We start from the raw sequence: 18,862 nt of genomic DNA on the forward strand, positions 1-18,862 counted from the left end.
AGACACACACAGCTTTGAGGAGGCAAATCCAGGACAAAGAATCTCACTGCAGAGAAAAAAGGCCCCTCCTTCCCCCCTGGCTGAGAGTCAGCATTCTCAAAAACACCAGCACAGATCTCATGTGCTGTCTGAGCTTTACTCACATTAATCCTACGCTTCTAATTTGATACAAAATTCATAATAGTACATTTGCACTGATCACTTCATGTACTAAATAGTTGTTAGTAATGTGAGGACACCATTTTACAAGGGAAGAAGCTCAATATGATAAACAAATTACTATGTTAGTTCACTCTTCTGTATTTTGTTTCCCCACCATTTTAAAATCATTGAGGCTAAAACTTTTGCCATATGGCAAATGACACAGAAAGGGATTGTTTTTATTTTTTTGAATATAAAATGTAATATTTATGATAACTGCGCAGTGGTCCTTAGAGACAGGATTAATGCTTCAGTTGTGACACACATTTGATGTTGAATGGTGTTACAGACATCTGACTGCAAGCTCACTGCAGAGAAGCCACTCCCAGCTTCTGTAAGAGTTTATTGCAGAACCTACATCTAGACCTCCAGCAGCTGTAATAACAGTAAAATTAAACTATAATGCTCATCTTGAAAGAGGATTAAGGAAGATGATTTAAAATTTGGAGGCATTAAATACACAATTATGGTATTGAAAGCAAAACAGAAAGCATCAGACGAATAGCCCATTCAGTCCTTTACTCTCCATAGGAGATAAGTAACTGTTTAGACAAGGATATAAGCAAGGGTTTGTAATTCCCTGTTTGTTTGTTTTTTCTCTCTGTATAAAGACAATTTGTAGCAGTGTGGGGCGAGCATGTCTCAATCTAGCACACAAGAGCTCACTGTGCAGGGTTTCTATTCAGCATTGAGGGACAGAGAGACTTGACTGAAATAGAGGGAAAGAAAATTCAAGCAGTAAATTGAGTATTGGATATCCTCTGCATCAACCAATGCCTTCTAGAAAACATCTTAATGTTTTAAACTTGTAGAAACCACAACACAAAAAATAACAGAAGAACATTTAGAGTATTACAGAACTCTGCCATACTGATCTATAACTGCAGCCCCATGGAATCACCTGCACAGGGAAAAGTATAAAAAGGAGCAACCATTGAAGCAATTATTATGGCAAATCCAGCTAAAGCCTGGACAACTGTACATAAATGTTGTATTAATTTTGTATTGAAGTGGCCACAAAACTTGTTAAAAATGTGTTGTAATTAATTTGTATTGTATGTATTGCTATATATTTAAATAAATGTTACATCATCTCTTCATAAAAGCCTGAGAAAGAGAGAAAATGAGTGTCAACTCAGAGTAGCAGAGTGTGTGTGGGTGTTTGTGGGTGGAATAGAGTTCACTGTACACCAATATTGTGACATTATTGAGAAACTGAACTAGTAGTCTAGTTTCTCAAAACAAAAAAATATATACATATCAACCTCTGCTAACTTATCTTCAAAAAACAACTAAAAGCAGAGTGCAGCATTTCAAGCTTTAATCTATTGCTGCTGCAATGAGCACTTATGAGAGTCTCACCTCTAAAGTCAGGTCATCAACCTCCTGCTCCTTCTTTTCTCTTTGAACTGTCCCCAGACGACTCTGGCTTACCAGTGTGTTTTGACTGTAGGGCCTGACAAACTTTATGTCACTCATTCTTGAATCAGTGGTCCCGCACATTTCATAATTATACACATGCTGTAATGTGCCGTCTGCGTAGACTGGAGGATAATATGGAATTACAGGTAGATTTGCCCCAGATTTATAAAATAACTTATTCTGCCTCCATCTGTAGATTTTCACTGAAATTATTGAAATAATTGAGACTATGAAAAGCAGGGAGACCACTGCAAGAGCCAAGATTAAATAAAAAGTCAAATTGTCATTGTATTGTTTTTCATGTGTGAAGTCTGTGAACTCTGACAGCACTTCAGGAAAGCTGTCAGCCACAGCCACGTTAATGGAGACCACAGCTGAGCGAGAGGGCTGTCCGTTATCCTCAACAACAACAGTCAGTTTTTGCTTGACCGCATCTTTATCAGTCACTTGTCGCACAGTTCTTATTTCTCCATTCTGTAAACCCACTTCAAACAGCGCTCTGTCTGTAGCTTTCTGTAGTTTATAGGAGAGCCAGGCATTCTGTCCAGAGTCCACATCAACAGCAACCACTTTTGTGACCAGATATCCAACATCTGCAGCACGAGGCACAATCTCAGCCACCACAGAAGCACTGGTCTGTACTGGATACAGAACCTGAGGAGCGTTGTCATTCTGATCTTGGATTATAATGTTTACAGTCACGTTGTTGGATAAAGGGGGTGATCCCCCATCTTGAGCTTTGACTTGCATTTTAAATGATTTCAGCTGTTCATAATCAAACAACTTTTCTGCATAGATCACACCGCTCTCTGAATTTATTGAAATATAAGATGCCAGAGGTGCTCCATTTAAATTTCCATCAATAAGAAAATATGAAACCTTCGCATTTGGCCCCCAGTCCATGTCGACTGCTTTGACAGACAGAATAGTTGTAGAAGGAGGGTTATTTTCAGCTATGAAGGCATTATATGATTCCTGCTCAAACTGAGGTGCATGATCATTCACATCGGATATCTTTAGATTCAAAATCTCTTTACTTGAAAGAGGTGGGTTTCCCCCATCTACAGCAGTGATAGTGATATTATACTCTGCTGTTTGTTCCCTGTCTAATTCTGAGTCTGTCACCAAGTTGTAATAATTAGTTAATGATGATATGATTTTAAATGGAGAGTTCATATCAATAGAACATCTAATTTTACTGTTGTCACCTGAATCCAGATCTTGAACATTTATCATTGCTATAACAGTTCCAGGTGTTGCGTCTTCAGCTACTGCACTGGAAAATGACATTATTGTAATTTTTGGTGCGTTGTCATTTACGTCAATGACGTCAATAATTATCTCACTCGAGTCTGTCAGACCTCCTTGATCTTTAGCTTTGACTTTGATTTTAAACTGCTTGTGTTTTTCGTAATCTATATCACCTATTACTTTAACCTCACCAGAATCCGCATCGATAGAGAATAACGTTTTCACCGTAGATGTCGCGTGCTCAAAATAGTACTGAATACCGTGACTAGACTCGTCAGCATCAGTTGCACTGACTTTTGTTACGACTGTGCTTTTAGGAGCATTTTCGACAACTGATGTTTTATAAGACGACTGACTAAACACAGGCGCGTTGTCATTGACATCTAGAACAATAATATTAATCTGCACAGTTGCGGACCTTTGTGGTTTTCCACCATCGAAAGCCGTCAGAATCAAATTATGATGCTTTTTCTTTTCTCTATCGAGAGGAGAATGAAGAACCATCTCGACATTTTTACTACCGTCATCACCATTCTGAACATTAAGCTTAAAATGATCGGTGGGTTGAAGAGTATATTTCTGTAACGTGTTCACTCCCACATCTGGATCTATTGCGCTCTCTAATGGAAATCGCGCACCTAGAACCGCTAATTCGCTGATTTCTTGCTCAATTCTAGATTTCGGGAAAACAGGACTGTTATCATTTATGTCCTGTATGTCAACTGTAACTCGATAAAGCTCCATCGGATTCTCAAAAATTACATCAAAACTCACACTACAGACAGATATCTCGCCGCATAGCTCTTCTCTGTCTATTTTATTCTTAACAACCAGATACCCGTTCTCCTTGTCCAGTCCAATGTACTCACTGCTATCTGCGGTGAAAACACGCGCTTTTCCTGAAATCAGTCTCTTCGGCTCAAGCCCAAGGTCCGAGACAATATTTCCAACAAAAGAGCCCACTGGCATCTCCTCAGGTATAGAATAACGAATCTGTCCGGTCACGCGAGGGGAATATAAAGCCAAAGCGCACGCTGTATAGAAGAATAGCGACCCATAATGCCAGCCTTTTCCTCCCGACTCCATTTTTGATCAACAAAGACCGAGCAGAAGCATTCAAAGCAAAATGTGCAATTAATTATATTTTTCCAGCAAACTGCGTCTTCATGTGCCTTAAAGAAACTGGCGACGAATGAGACCGTAATTTGGCTATATGTTATGTAGCATCCAAGGATAGCGGTTGATGATGACTACATTTATGACATTGCTTTGGGTTTTGTTTAGGGGAGGGATAGAAACATACACTTGCTTAATATGTTGAACAGCGGCACTTAGAGTCCAAATACAGTACTACGAAATTGTCACTTTGTGGGGGAAAATACTATCAAGGTCTTAAACTTTAAAAAGAGTAAAACATCCCATATATAAGGTTATGCACTCTGATAGCATGCCACACTTTAAACGAGCAAAGTCTGAGAGGTCAAAGAGGACTGTGACAAATGCTTAAAAATCAGAGAACCTTAAACAGGGCAGACAGTTTAACTAGTTAGTTTAACTAATTATCAAAGAGATATTCCTCCCAAAATGGAAATTCTGTAATAATTTACTTACCCTCATGTGGTAACAAACCTGTATAATTATTTTCTCTTTTGTGGAATGCGAAAGAAGATTTTTCTGAGCAATGTTAGAAACTAAATAACACTGGGGCCCATCGGTTTTCATTGTATGGGTATAAAAAGACAAGAGACAGAGATTTCTCAAAATATCTTCTTTTAAGTTCCACAAAATAAAATGAATCACATGGATTCGGAAACTACATGAGGGTGAACAAAATAATTACAGAATTTTCATTTTTGAGAGGATTATCCCTTTCATTTCAAACGGTGGTGAAATCACAATCATACATGACCATCATCTTCCTGAGGTGACAGCTGCATTTGTAACATTGTGTAAAGAATTTATAACATCATCATAATAATAATCTATGAAAAATAAGCAGTTCACTTCTGATTTACCATTTGATTTGCAATCAAGTAAATGTACGGCACAGAACATAACTAATTAAACAGATTCCCTTGTCTAATTTGATATATAACATATCTTCAAAACATTCACCTAAATTAAAAATGAATGAATAGACATACATTTCCAGTGTACTTCCACTGGACTAATATAGCCAAAACGGCAGAATGTATAGACCAATTACCTACAAAACCACTGTGAGAGTGACTTATGCACAATCACTATCTACTCTTTACTGTTTTTTTTTTCTTTTAGAGAGAAGAAACATATTTCAAAACAACTTCAACCTGTAGTGAATAAAGCTGAGAAAATTGCATAATTGACTCAGTAATAGACATTAAAGCAAAATGTTCCAATATTCCATGTTCCAAGCCTGATAAGATGATTTTAAAACATCAAACAAGGTCTCACCTCTAAAGTCAGGTCAGCAACCTCCTGTTCCTTCTTTTCTCTCTGAACTGTCCCCAAACGACTCTGGCTCACCAGTGTGTTCTGACTGTAGGGCCTGACAAACTTCATGTCACTCATTCTTGAATCAGTGGTCCCGCACATTTCATAATTAAACACATGCTGTAATGTGCCGTCTGCGTAGACTGGAGGATAATATGGAATTACAGGTAGATTTGCCCCAGATTTATGAAATAGCTTATTCTGCCTCCATCTGTAGATTTTCACTGAAATGATTGAAATAATTGAGACTATAAAGAGCAGGGAGACCACTGCAAGAGCAAAGATTAAATAAAAAGTCAAATTGTCATTATATTGTTTTTCGTGTGTAAAGTCTGTGAACTCTGACAGCACTTCAGGAAAGCTGTCAGCCAAAGCCACGTTAATAGAGACCACAGCTGAGCGAGAGGGTTGTCCGTTGTCTTCCACAACAACAGTCAGTTTTTGTTTGACCACATCTTTATCAGTCACTTGTCGCACAGTTCTCATTTCTCCATTTCTCCATTCCGTGTAAAACTATAAACTAAAAAGGTCATTTTTGTAATCATGTCAATGTAAATATTCAGTGACACAATGTGTATCATCTGATTCATCACAATTTAAGTAACTTTATATTTTATGTTTATATACCATCTACTTTTAAATATTAACCTGATTTTAAAAATATTAGAAGTATCATGTCTGAGCAAACAAACGGAGCAAACAAATAATGCTAGAGCTCTTCACAGAATGAACTGTACTCTGAGATACTTTTTCAATTGTTTTTAACTTCCTGGCAGCCAAGTTTTGTACATATTGCAGCTTGTAAATTTAGAAATTCCGGCAAAAAGGGCATTGCCGTAATCTATGAAACAACGAACAAATTGATCAACTTCTCAGCTACAGAGAAATGCTAAATGCAGCATAGGCTGCAATTTTGCCACATTTCTTAGATGGAAAAGGATGCTTTAACAGTGATCTGTACAAAATGATCAAACGTAAGACTAGTGTCAAAGATAACTTCAAAGTTTCTCATTTTACTTTTAGTCTGCAAAAATGAGCCATTAACAGTCAGAGACAGAAAATCGGTTTTAAAAAATTGACGCCGGGAACCAATAAGCATGACTTTGGTTTTACCACTATTCAGAAAGAGGAAATTATTACTCCTCCATGTTTTTTTATTTCAGAAATACAGTCCAGGTTTTGAGTATAGTCAACACATTAGTGAAAGTGGAGACCAAGCGATCACAATGGATGGCCAAGTGGTGACAAGTAAATATTAAACAGTAAAAGGTCTAAAACTGAGCCCTGAGGAACACCAGTATACAGAGCTTATCTCAGACTTGTAACCAATCACAGCAATTAACAGGGAATGGTCATTAAAATAGGATTTAAACCAAGGGTTTCCCGACCAAAAACTTACTCAAGACAGGTAAGTAAAAGACTATGATCAACAGAATCAAAAACAGCTCTAAAATCAAGAAGGATGAGTATGGAAATGGCACCAAAATCAGAGACCATGAACACATCATTTTTAACTTTGACCACTGCCATTTCAGTATTGTGAAATTTGATGAAAACCTGACTGAAGAGGTCAGAAGAAATTATTGATTGTATGGTGGTTACACAAGCGAGAGACAACAACAAGCTCAGGTATTTTTGCCAAAAATTTAGGATTTGAAATGGAATGAATATTGTCAAGGGCTTTTTTTTTTTTTTTTTTTTTGGTAACAGGACTTATAGCAGCAGTCTTTGCTGCTGGAACAACCAATATCTGCTATGAATCATTTATAATACTGAAGATAACAAAGCACAAAATATCAAAGCATGATAAATAAGCTTATGGGAACAGGATCTAACATAAAAAGCAAACAAGAAAAGTGTGTTTATCATATATATCTTTGAAATAAATACCAGTTGCTTTGATATTGTTATATAATGCATTTACATTTTTAAATATGACTTATAAATGTCCAAATACTTTGAGCCATTCTATAAGCTAATGTTTAATACAAATGTGAAAGTAACTAACACGCACATGCAAACTGTTCTGTTTCTTTAATGTTATATTAATATTATAAATTTTAAAGGACAATAGTGAATAACTTTTATCAATGTTTGAAACACAGCAAAATGAAAACACTATGTTATAGATATACACTTTCTGGTCTCCATTACTTTTTGAATCCAGTGGAAGCCTGATGAAATGATTTTAAAACATTAAACAAGGTCTCACCTCTAAAGTCAGGTCATCAACCTCCTGCTCCTTCTTTTCTCTTTGAACTGTCCCAAAACGACTCTGGCTTACCAGTGTGTTCTGACTGTAGGGCCTGACAAACTTCATGTCACTCATTCTTGAATCAGTGGTCCCGCACATTTCATAATTATACACATGCTGTAATGTGCCGTCTGCGTAGACTGGAGGATAATATGGAATTACAGGTAGATTTGCCCCAGATTTATAAAATAGCTTATTCTGCTTCCATCTGTAGATTTTCACTGAAATGATTGAAATAATTGAGACTATGAAGAGCAGGGAGACCACTGCAAGAGCCAAGATTAAATAAAAAGTCAAATTGTCATTGTAGTGTTTTTCATGTGTGAAGTCTGTGAATTCAGACATCACTTCAGGAAAGCTGTCAGCCACAGCCACGTTATTGGAGACCACAGCTGAGCGAGAGGGCTGTCCGTTATCCTCCACAACAACAGTCAGTTTTTGTTTGACCGCATCTTTATCAGTCACTCGTCGCACAGTTCTTATTTCTCCATTCTGTAAACCCACTTCAAACAGCGCTCTGTCTGTAGCTTTCTGTAGTTTATAGGAGAGCCAGGCATTCTGTCCAGAGTCCACATCAACAGCCACCACTTTTGTGACCAGATATCCAACATCTGCAGCACGAGGCACAATCTCAGCCACCACAGAAGCACCAGTCTGTACTGGATACAAAACTTGAGGAGCGTTGTCATTCTGATCTTAGATTATAATGTTTACAGTCACATTGTTGAATAAAGGGGGTGAGCCCCCATCTTGAGCTTTGACTCGCATTTTGAATGATTTCAGCTGTTCATAATCAAATATTTTTTCTGCATAGATCACACCGCTCTGTGAATTTATTGAAATGTAAGATGACAAAGGTGCTCCGTTTAAATCTCCATCAACAAGAAAATATGAAACCTTCGCATTTGGCCCCCAGTCCATGTCAACTGCTTTGACAGTCAGTATTGTTGTAGATGGAGGATTATTTTCTGCTGTGAAGGCATTATATGATTCCTGCTCAAACTGAGGTGCGTGATCATTCACATCTGATATCTTTAGATTCAAAATCTCTTTACTTGAAAGAGGTGGGTTTCCCCCATCCACAGCAGTTATAGTGATATTATACTCTGCGGTTTGCTCCCTGTCTAATTCTGAGTCTGTCACCAGGTTATAATAATTAGTTAATGATGATATGATTTTAAATGGAGAGTTCATATCAATAGAACTTGTAATCTTACTGTTGTCACCTGAATCCAGATCTTGAACATTTATCATTGCTATAACAGTTCCAGGTGCTGCGTCTTCAGCTACTGCACTGGAAAATGACATTATTGTAATTTTTGGTGTGTTGTCATTTACATCAATGACGTCAATAATTATTTCACTAGAGTCTGTCAAGCCTCCGTGATCTGAAGCTTTGACTTTGACTGTAAACTGTTTGTGTTTTTCATAATCTATATCACCTATGACTTTAACCTCACCAGAATCCGCATCGATGGAGAACAAAGCTTTAACAGTATATGTCGCTTGCTCAAAATTATATTGAATGGCGTGACTAGACTCACCAGCATCGGTCGCACTGACTTTAGTCACAATTGTAGTTTTAGGAGCATTTTCAACAACTGATGTTTTATAAGATGGCTGGCTAAATACAGGTGCGTTGTCATTGACATCTAGAACAATAATATTAATCTGTACAGTCGCAGACCTTTGTGGTTTTCCACCATCTAAAGCGGTTAGAATCAGATTATGATGCTGCTTCTTTTCTCTCTCAACCCACATAGCAAATGTTTTCTGGTCCAGCTCCGGGCCACACAACTACATTTCCCTCGGCCCAAGTACCGCAAAGAATGGCGGCCCTGAAGTGGTCCAAAACTGGATAAAAGACAAGGGACACACATGGGCCATAACCGGCCCGAATCTCAGCCAGTTAATCACCCTTAACTGGCCCTGAGCTGGGCCAAAACAGGTTGTATTATTGATACCAATCCTCAGCCTTAGGTATACCAGAATCCCCAAATCTGGGCCACACCTGAGCCTTATAAAACCCAGACCCAATACAGAATCTTAATATTTGATATCACTGCATTGTGTATTACTATAATCACCATTATTCATTTTCAGTTTTATGTTTTAATGTACACACAAACTTTGCCAATAAAGTACATTAAACTGAATAGAATCAGCCTTTAAATTCACAAATCATTTAACTTTGCAATAAAAAAAAATGTATTGCATTAAAAAATGTTACTTATTTATAAATAACAAATTAACCAGAGTGTATAAGGTATACAGTCTATTAGAGAAACGTAACAGACACACGTAGCATTATTCACAAGTATTTATTGCAGAAATGTCAAAGAGCAGTACCACAGTAACGTGTCCAAATGACGATATGTCGCAGTCCTCTCTGGCGGAATATAGTTAAGTGTGAGGAGCAGGGCATAATTTCAGTTGTTAAACGCTGAAAATACTATCCCGAATACTCCGTAATTTCGCGCGTTTCTCATTCAAAACACGCATCACCGGAGACACGGCATGTCGCAATCTATGACGAAACTGGCGAGAGCCAATGAGCGTTTGATATCGCTGCTGTAAAACTTGTAGTAAAACTTCTTAACGGCAAATTTTACTATAGCTACAGAGGAAGGAGAGAACAACGGCTCTGGGAGATACATATCGCAGATGAATGGTTTAAATTTGGATCCGTTTCTCACACAAAGCATCACATGGATATCTAGGATTTGAATAAAAATAAAATACCTTTATAATCATTTTATTTAATGCTTGTGCATGACAGCATATTCATAAAATGATGTGCCCCATTGTAAACTCTCTCTCTATAAGGATTTTAAGATTATTTATACTGAGAATAAGATAAAATATAATTAAATTATGATTAAGTTCAGTTTAATGCAGTTGACTGATTTACTGATATGCTTATTAAATGATAATGTTTCATCCTGTTTTGTCTTGCCATTTCAAAGACATTTAAACAATCCTACATTTCACTGAATATTCTGTGATCATTTAACCATTACCATGCAATAGTTTGTTTATCTTGTTTATATGGGTCACATAATATGCTGTCATGTCACAAGCCTGATATGGGCCACATGATGACTGGACAGATCTGGGCCACACTCCTCCCACCAACAATCGGCCCTCATACTGTTTGCCGTGATCCACGTTGTGCCATCATTGCCACACACATGGCCCAGCTCTGCCTGAAAGGGAACATGCCATTGCCGACATGAGGCCAGCAGTGCCAGCTTGAGGCCACATTTGGGCCAAGACTGTTTGCTATGTGGGAAGAGGAGAATGAAGAACCATCTCGACGTTTTTGTTACCACCAGCGCCATTCTGAACATTAAGCTTAAAATGATCGGTGGGTTGAAGAGTATATTTCTGTAACGTGTTCACTCCCACGTCCGGATCTATTGCGCTCTCTAATGGAAATCGCGCATCTAGAACCGCTAATTCGCTGATTGTTTGCTCGATATTAGATTTCGGAAAGACGGGGCTGTTGTCATTTATGTCCTGTATGTCAACTGTAACTCGATAAAGCTCCATCGGATTTTCTAAAATTACATCAAAACTCACACTACAGGCAGATATCTCTCCACATAGCCCCTCTCTGTCTATTTTGTTCTTAACAACCAGATGTCCGTTCTCCTTGTCCAATCTCACTGCTGTCTGCGGTGAAAACACGCGCTTTTCCTGAAAATAATCTCTTCCCCTCAATCCCGAGGTCCGAGACAATATTTCCAACAAAAGAGCCCACTGGCATTTCCTCAGCAAATTGCGTCTTAGTCCGTTTTACGGAACCTGGAGACGAATCTGATGGTTGTCTGTTATGTAGTATCCAATGCTAGTTGTTGATGCTGTCTGAATTATGCCATTGCTTTTGGTTTTGATAAAGGGAGGGATAAAAGCACACACCAGAAACACAATATAGGTTGAACAGCGGCACTTAGAGTCCAAATACAGCACTACAGAATAGTCATTTAATGGAAAAAAAAATACTATTCTGGACTTACAAAAAAGTTAAATATCCTATATATGATGCGTATGCGTTGGGTTATGTAACATGACACAAAGTAAAAAATACGTGAGTGTGAGGGGGCAGAGAGAGTTGTGACAAATGCTTCACAAGCTGGAAGATCTTAAATATTTTGGAGACTGGGAGAGAGCTTTCATTTCAAACAATTCTAAATTATGTAGCGGTGAAATCCTTATCATACATGACCACCACCTTTCTGAGGTTACTGTCAAAGTTCCTGAGGTTACTGTCAAAGAATGAACTGTACTCTGAGACAATTGTTCAATTGTTTCTAACTTCTAGGCAGCTGAGTTTTGTACATATTAAAACTTATTAAGTGTAGATTTAGAAATTCTGGCAAAATGGGCATTGCAGTATATGAAACAACAAACAAATTGATCAAATTCTCAGCTACAGATGTAGCGGATGCAATTTTGCTATATTTCTGAGATGTAAAAAGGATGCTTTAACAGTGCTCTGTACAAAATGATCAAATGTAAGACTGGCGTCAAGTCTCCAAAACTGAGCTATCAGCAGACAGAGACAGAAAAACAGCTTTAATAATTTGATGACGGGAACCAATAAGCATGACTTCAGTTTTACCACTGTTCAGAAAGAGGAAGTTTTAATCTCAGAAATACAGTCCAGATTTGGAGTATAAATAGATTTGAATATCGTCAGCATATAAGTGAAAGTCGAGACAATCACAACAGATGGCCAAGTGGTGACAAGTACACATTAAACAGTAAAAGGCCTAAAACTGAGCCCTGAGGAAAACAAGTATACAGATCTAATCTCAGACTAACCACTCACAGAAATTAACAGGGAATCGTAAGTAAAATAGGATTTAAACCCAACACACCAAAAACTATTTCTTGATGGGTAAGTAAAATACTGTGATCAACAACATCAAAAGCAGCTCTAGGATCAAAAAAGATGAAAATGAAATTAGCACCAAAATCAGAAGCCATCAACACGTCATTGGAAACTTTGACCAATTTAAAAATAATAATAATAATAATAATAAAAATCAAAGCATTATTTAAATAAGCTTGTGGGAACAGGATCAAGTATGAAAAGCAAACAAGTACAGTGTATTTGTTATATATTTCTTCAGTTCTATCAGTTGCTTTGATATTGTTATATAATGCATTTACATTTTTAACTATGACTTAAGTGTCCAAATACTTTTTTGAGCCACTGTATAAGCCAACATTTTATACAAAAGTGAAAGCAACCAACATGCAAACTGTAATGTTCCTTTATTGTTAATTGGTAGCTAATGTTATATTCATAATTACTTATAAATCTTTAAGTGATAAGTCATAGAGGGGGTGGGGGGGTTGTGGAGGACATAGTGGATAAATTATATCAATGTTTGAAACACAGAACAATAAAAAGACTATGTTACAGATGTACACCTTATGATCTCAATTGCTTTTTGAATCCAGTGGAAGCCTGATGAGATGATTTTAAAACATTAAACAAGGTCTCACCTCTAAAGTCAGGTCATCAACCTCCTGCTCCTTCTTTTCTCTCTGAACTGTCCCCAAACGACTCTGGCTCACCAGTGTGTTCTGACTGTAGGGCCTGACAAACTTCATGTCACTCATTCTTGAATCAGTGGTCCCACACATTTCATAATTATACACATGCTGTAATGTGCCGTCTGCGTAGACTGGAGGATAATATGGAATTACAGGTAGATTTGCCCCAGATTTATAAAATAGCTTATTCTGCCTCCATCTGTAGATTTTCACTGAAATGATTGAAATAATTGAGACTATGAAGAGCAGGGAGACCACTGCAAGAGCCAAGATTAAATAAAAAGTAAAATTGTCATTATATTGTTTTTCGTGAGTGAAGTCTGTAAATTCAGACAGTACTTCAGGAAAGCTGTCAGCCACAGCCACGTTAATGGAAACCACAGCTGAGCGAGAGGGCTGTCCGTTATCCTCCACAACAACAGTCAGTTTTTGTTTGACCGCATCTTTATCAATCACTTGTCGCACAGTTCTTACTTCTCCATTCTGTAAACCCACTTCAAACAGCGCTCTGTCTGTAGCTTTCTGTAGTTTATAGGAAAGCCAGGCATTCTGTCCAGAGTCCACATCAACAGCCACCACTTTAGTGACCAGATATCCAACATCTGCAGCACGAGGCACAATCTCAGCCACCACAGAAGCACCAGTCTGTACTGGATACAGAACCTGAGGAGCGTTGTCATTCTGATCTTGAATAATTATTTTCACTGTCACGTTACTGCTGAGCGGAGGAGAGCCTCCATCTTGCGCTTTTACCCGGAAGTGGAATTCCTTCAGTTGTTCGTAGTCAAAAGAGCGCACAGCTGTAATCAGTCCGCTGTCAGGGTGAACTGACACATATGATGAGACAGAGACTCCATTAACAGTGCTGTCTTCTAGAATATAAGAAACACGGGCATTCTGATTCCAATCAGCATCACTGGCTCTAACTGTAAATATAGAGAGACCAGGAGTGTTATTCTCTATCACAAAGGCCTCATAGTGACTTTTCTCAAAGACGGGAGCATTGTCATTCACATCTGATATCTGTAAAAACAGAGAGATGCTGCTGGAGAGCGCAGGCATCCCCTGATCAGAGCATGTGACACTGATATTGTATTCAGCATCTCTCTCTCTGTCCAGTTGCTGCTCTATACGCAGGCTGATGAAATTACTGGATGGCGATGTAAGAGCAAATGGAATGTTGTCATTTATAATGCAATGAATCTGGCCATTCACACCTGAGTCTGCATCATTTACTTTCATCATAGCAACAACTGTGCCGGATGTGGAGTCCTCAGACACAGAGTTTGACATAGAGAGTAAGCTTATCACTGGTTTATTATCGTTAATGTCCAATACATCAATAATCAGCTTACATGAATCAGAAAGCCCCCCTTGATCTTTAGCCTGGATATCAATCTGATAGTGACTTGCCTTTTCAAAGTCGACGAGGCCATTTAATGTTACCTCGCCACTATGTTGATCAATAATAAACATGTTTCGCACAATATCATCTTTGCTTGCAACGTAGTATGTCACATGACCATTAGCTCCTTCATCTGCGTCAGTGGCACTTACGGTGGTAAGTTTAAACCCCTTCGCTGCATTTTCGGTTAATATAGCTTTATATACCTTTTGCGTAAAGACCGGGGCATTATCATTAACATCAAGTACAGTAACATATATTTGAACAGTTCCAGATAACTGCGGATCACCTCCGTCATTGGCGGTTAGCAATAATGTAACCACTCCTTTCTTTTCTCTATCCAGTGGTCTTTGCAAAACCATTTCGACGTTTTTATCACCGTCTGACTGACTGTGCAGTTCAAGGACAAAATTATCAGTCGGTTTAAGAGAATAGCTTTGAAGATCATTAACTCCCACGTCCGCATCCATGGCTCCCTCCAGTAAGAATCTCGCCCCTGTTACAGCCGACTCGCTGATTTCAAACTCAATTCGCTTTTTCTGGAAAGTGGGTGGATTATCGTTTATATCAGTAATTTCAATCGTAATCGTATATAATTCCATGGGGTTTTCCAAAATTAGCTGAAGGTGCAAAGCGCATGGCGTCGTTTTTGCACAAAGAGACTCGCGATCCATTTTCTCCTTGATGAGCAGCAAGCCAGTGTCTTTATTGAGACCAATGTATTCAGTACTGTCGCCTGTATATATGCGCGCTTTTCCTGACCTTAGTCGTTGTAAATTCAAGCCCAAATCCTGCGCGATATTTCCCACAGTGGAGCCTTTAGCCATTTCCTCTGGAATGGAGTAACTGACCTGTCCTTTAGCCGAATGAAGCAGGATGACAGAAAACAATACCGAGTACCACATCACGACACGAGACATTTTTTCTTCGATATCACCGACAAACCACAGAGAAAAAAAGGTTCTGAACGATTTCGAAGTGATGTCTTGTAAAGTGAAAATAGTAAATTCAAGCTCTTTTAATCCGAGTAAGTACAAATCGTTCCATTTGTTTCAAAACACTCGACAGCAATGAGCGATCTGAAACGTTTCCCCTTTTCTTCTCTCACTGTGAATATGGAATGATGGGGCAGGGTTTAAAATACACACAGACAATGTGCTACGTTGACAAACAGCGGCCCTGTGAGTCTAAACCGAGCACTACAAATAAAATTACAAATTATTTTTTGCAGAAAGAGGTTTTTCAAAACTTTTGTGGAAAAAAGGACAGAAATAAAGAACAGTAGTAGTTACGTAAAAAAAAATACAGTCGAGTTCTTATGATGGTATGGTTTTGATTTAGCTAATGAAAGAAAATAATTTCAACCTTACTGTCTATATTACTAAACTGGCAGGACTATGGCGCTGTCCAAGATGTGGTGCTGAACGTGATCTAAATTGACACTTTAGCATTACAGCTACAGATAATAAAAATATCATGTGAATAATGTTTAACATTAATGTTTCATATAATGTTTAAGATGTTTTTGTACATTTTGATTTTGTTTGCTATGTGAAATATGAATATTTTTCTTACCGATGTCGGATATTCACTTTCCAAACCGGTATTTTCCTTGACTGCGCGATGCATCGTCTCAGCGAAACTCGGGTCCACTACAAAATTCTGTCCACCGAGTGTAGAAAACTTACAGTCACCCTTCCTGGAGTCAGTCGTCATGCACACTTCATAATTATACCCATGCGGCAGAGTTCCAGTGACTCCTGTGTCTGCGTAATGCGGTGGATAGTACGGAATAACAGGCAGATTGGACTGATATAAGAAGCGAGATTGTCTCCATCTGTAGATCTTTACTGATATTATCACAACCACACAAGTGATAAATAAGAAAGAAACAGCAGCCAGTGCAAGAACTAAATAAAGTGTCAGGTTCTCGTCATACTGTTTTTCATGCGTAAAGTCTGTGAACTCGGACAGCACTTCAGGAAAGCTGTCAGCCACAGCCACGTTAATGGAGACCACAGCTGAGCGAGAGGGCTGTCCGTTATCCTCCACAACAACAGTCAGTTTTTGTTTGATTGCATCTTTATCAGTCACTTGTCGCACAGTTCTTACTTCTCCATTCTGTAAACCCACTTCAAACAGCGCTCTGTCTGTAGCTTTCTGTAGTTTATAGGAGAGCCAGGCGTTCTGTCCAGAGTCCACATCAACAGCCACCAATTTAGTGACCAGATATCCAACATCTGCAGCACGAGGCACAATCTCAGCCACCACAGAAGCACTAGTCTGTACTGGATACAGAACCTGAGGAGAATTGTCATTCTGGTCTTGAATAGTAATTTTCACTGTCACGTTACTGCTGAGCGGAGGAGAGCCTCCATCTTGCGCTTTTACCCGGAAGTGGAAATCTTTCAATTGTTCATAGTCAAAAGAGCGCACAGCTGCAATTAGTCCGCTGTCAGGGTGAACTGACACATATGATGAGACAGAGACTCCATTAACATTGCTGTCTTCTAGAATATAAGAAACACGGGCATTCTGATTCCAATCAGCATCACTGGCTCTAACTGTAAATATAGAGAGACCAGGAGAGTTATTCTCCAGCACACAGGCCTCAAAGAGACTTTTCTCAAAGATGGGAGCATTGTCGTTCACATCTGATATCTGTAAAAACAGAGAGGTGCTGCTGGAGAGCGCAGGTAACCCCTGATCTGAGCATGTGACACTGATATTGTATTCAGCATCTCTCTCTCTGTCCAGTTGCTGCTCTATGCACAGACTGATGAAATTACTAGATGGCAATGTAAGAGCAAATGGAATATTGTTATTTATGGTGCAATGAATCTGGCCATTCACACCTGAGTCTGCATCATCTACTTTTATCATAGCAACAACTGTGCCGGGTGTGGAGTCCTCAGACACAGAGTTTGACATAGAGAGTAAGCTTATCACTGGTTTGTTATCATTAATGTCCAAAACATCAATAATCAGCTTACATGAATCAGAAAGCCCCCCTTGATCTTTAGCCTGTATATCAAGCTCGTAATGATTTGCTCTTTCAAAGTCAACGAGGCCATTTAAAGTTACCTCGCCACTGTGCTGATCAATAATAAACATGTTTTGCCCAGTCTCTTCAGTGCTTGCAATGTAGTATGTCACATGACCATTAGATCCCTCGTCTGCGTCAGTGGCACTTACTGTGGTTAGTTTAGTCCCTTTCAGCGCATTTTCAGTTAAAATGGTTTTATATACCTTCTGCGTAAACACAGGAGCATTATCATTAACATCTAATACAGTAACATGTATTTCAACCGTTCCAGATAATTGCGGATCACCCCCATCAAAAGCGGTTAGCAACAACGTAACCACTCCTTTCTTTTCTCTGTCAAGCGGTTTTTGCAAAACCATCTCCACGTTTTTATCTCCGCTTGCTTTACTGTGCAGTTCAAGAATAAAATTATCAGTTGGTTTAAGCGAATAGCTTTGAAGACCATTAATTCCTACGTCCGCATCCACGGCTCTCTCTAACATGAATCTCGCCCCTGTTACAGCCGACTCGCTGATTTCAAACTCAATTCGCTTTTTCTGGAAAGTGGGTGGATTATCGTTTATATCAGCAATTTCAATCGTAATCGTGTATAATTCCATGGGGTTTTCCAAAATCAGCTGAAGGTGCAAAGCGCACGGGGTCGTTTTTGCACAAAGAGACTCGCGATCCATTTTCTCTTTGATGAGCAGCAAGCCAGTGTCTTTATTGAGACCAATGTATTCAGTACTGTCGCCTGTATATATGCGCGCTTTTCCTGACCTTAGTCGTTGTAAATTCAAGCCCAAATCCTGCGCGATATTTCCCACAGTGGAGCCTTTAGCCATTTCCTCTGGAATGGAGTAAGTGACCTGTCCTCTTGCTGAATGAAGCAGGATGACAAAAAACAATACCGAGTACCACATCACGACACCAGGCATTTTTTTCTTCGATATCACCGACAAAACCACAGAGAAAAAAAAAAGGTTCTGAACGATTTCGAAGTGATGTCTTGTAAAGTGAAAATAGTAAATTCAAGCTCTTTTAATCCGAGTAAGTACAAATCGTTCCATTTGTTGCAAAACATTCGACAACAATGAACGATCTGAAACGTTTCCCCTTTTCTTCTCTTTCTGTGAATATGGGATGGTGGGGCAGGGTTTAAAAATACACACAGACAATGTGCTACGTTGACAAACAGCGGCCCTGTGAGTCTAAACCGAGCACTACAAATAAAATCACTAATTTTTTTTTGCAGAAAGAGGTT

The 18,862-nt window shown here is 38.7% G+C and overlaps 2 protein-coding genes and 1 pseudogene across 37 annotated transcripts in view; all 3 read right to left on the reverse strand.

Moving 5' to 3' along the window:
* The window catches only part of LOC141299195 (protocadherin gamma-C5-like), a 207,648-nt gene that overhangs the window by 45,328 nt on the left and 143,458 nt on the right, over positions 1-18,862 (reverse strand). For 2 of the 36 annotated variants that reach the window (XM_073829549.1, XM_073829536.1), the window contains exon 1: positions 16,149-18,674. The exons of 32 other annotated variants lie outside the window; for them this stretch is intronic. In XM_073829549.1, the coding sequence (XP_073685650.1) occupies positions 16,149-18,536 (2,388 nt within the window). In that variant the 5' untranslated portion in view covers positions 18,537-18,674. Of the gene's footprint in view, positions 1-1,563; positions 4,108-16,148; positions 18,675-18,862 lie in introns of those variants that run through there. 2 more of the 36 variants (XM_073829547.1, XM_073829528.1) reach the window with 1 other exon arrangement.
* On the reverse strand, positions 7,535-12,837 carry pcdh1g18 (protocadherin 1 gamma 18). The gene is given in 4 exon segments (XM_073830163.1): positions 7,535-9,349; positions 10,877-11,264; positions 11,266-11,407; positions 12,810-12,837. Coding segments are annotated over 4 exon segments (2,373 nt in total).
* On the reverse strand, positions 13,094-15,658 carry LOC141299790 (protocadherin gamma-A11 pseudogene; annotated as a pseudogene).

Source organism: Garra rufa, chromosome 23 (assembly GCF_049309525.1).
Source record: "Garra rufa chromosome 23, GarRuf1.0, whole genome shotgun sequence".
NCBI lineage: Eukaryota > Metazoa > Chordata > Actinopteri > Cypriniformes > Cyprinidae > Garra > Garra rufa.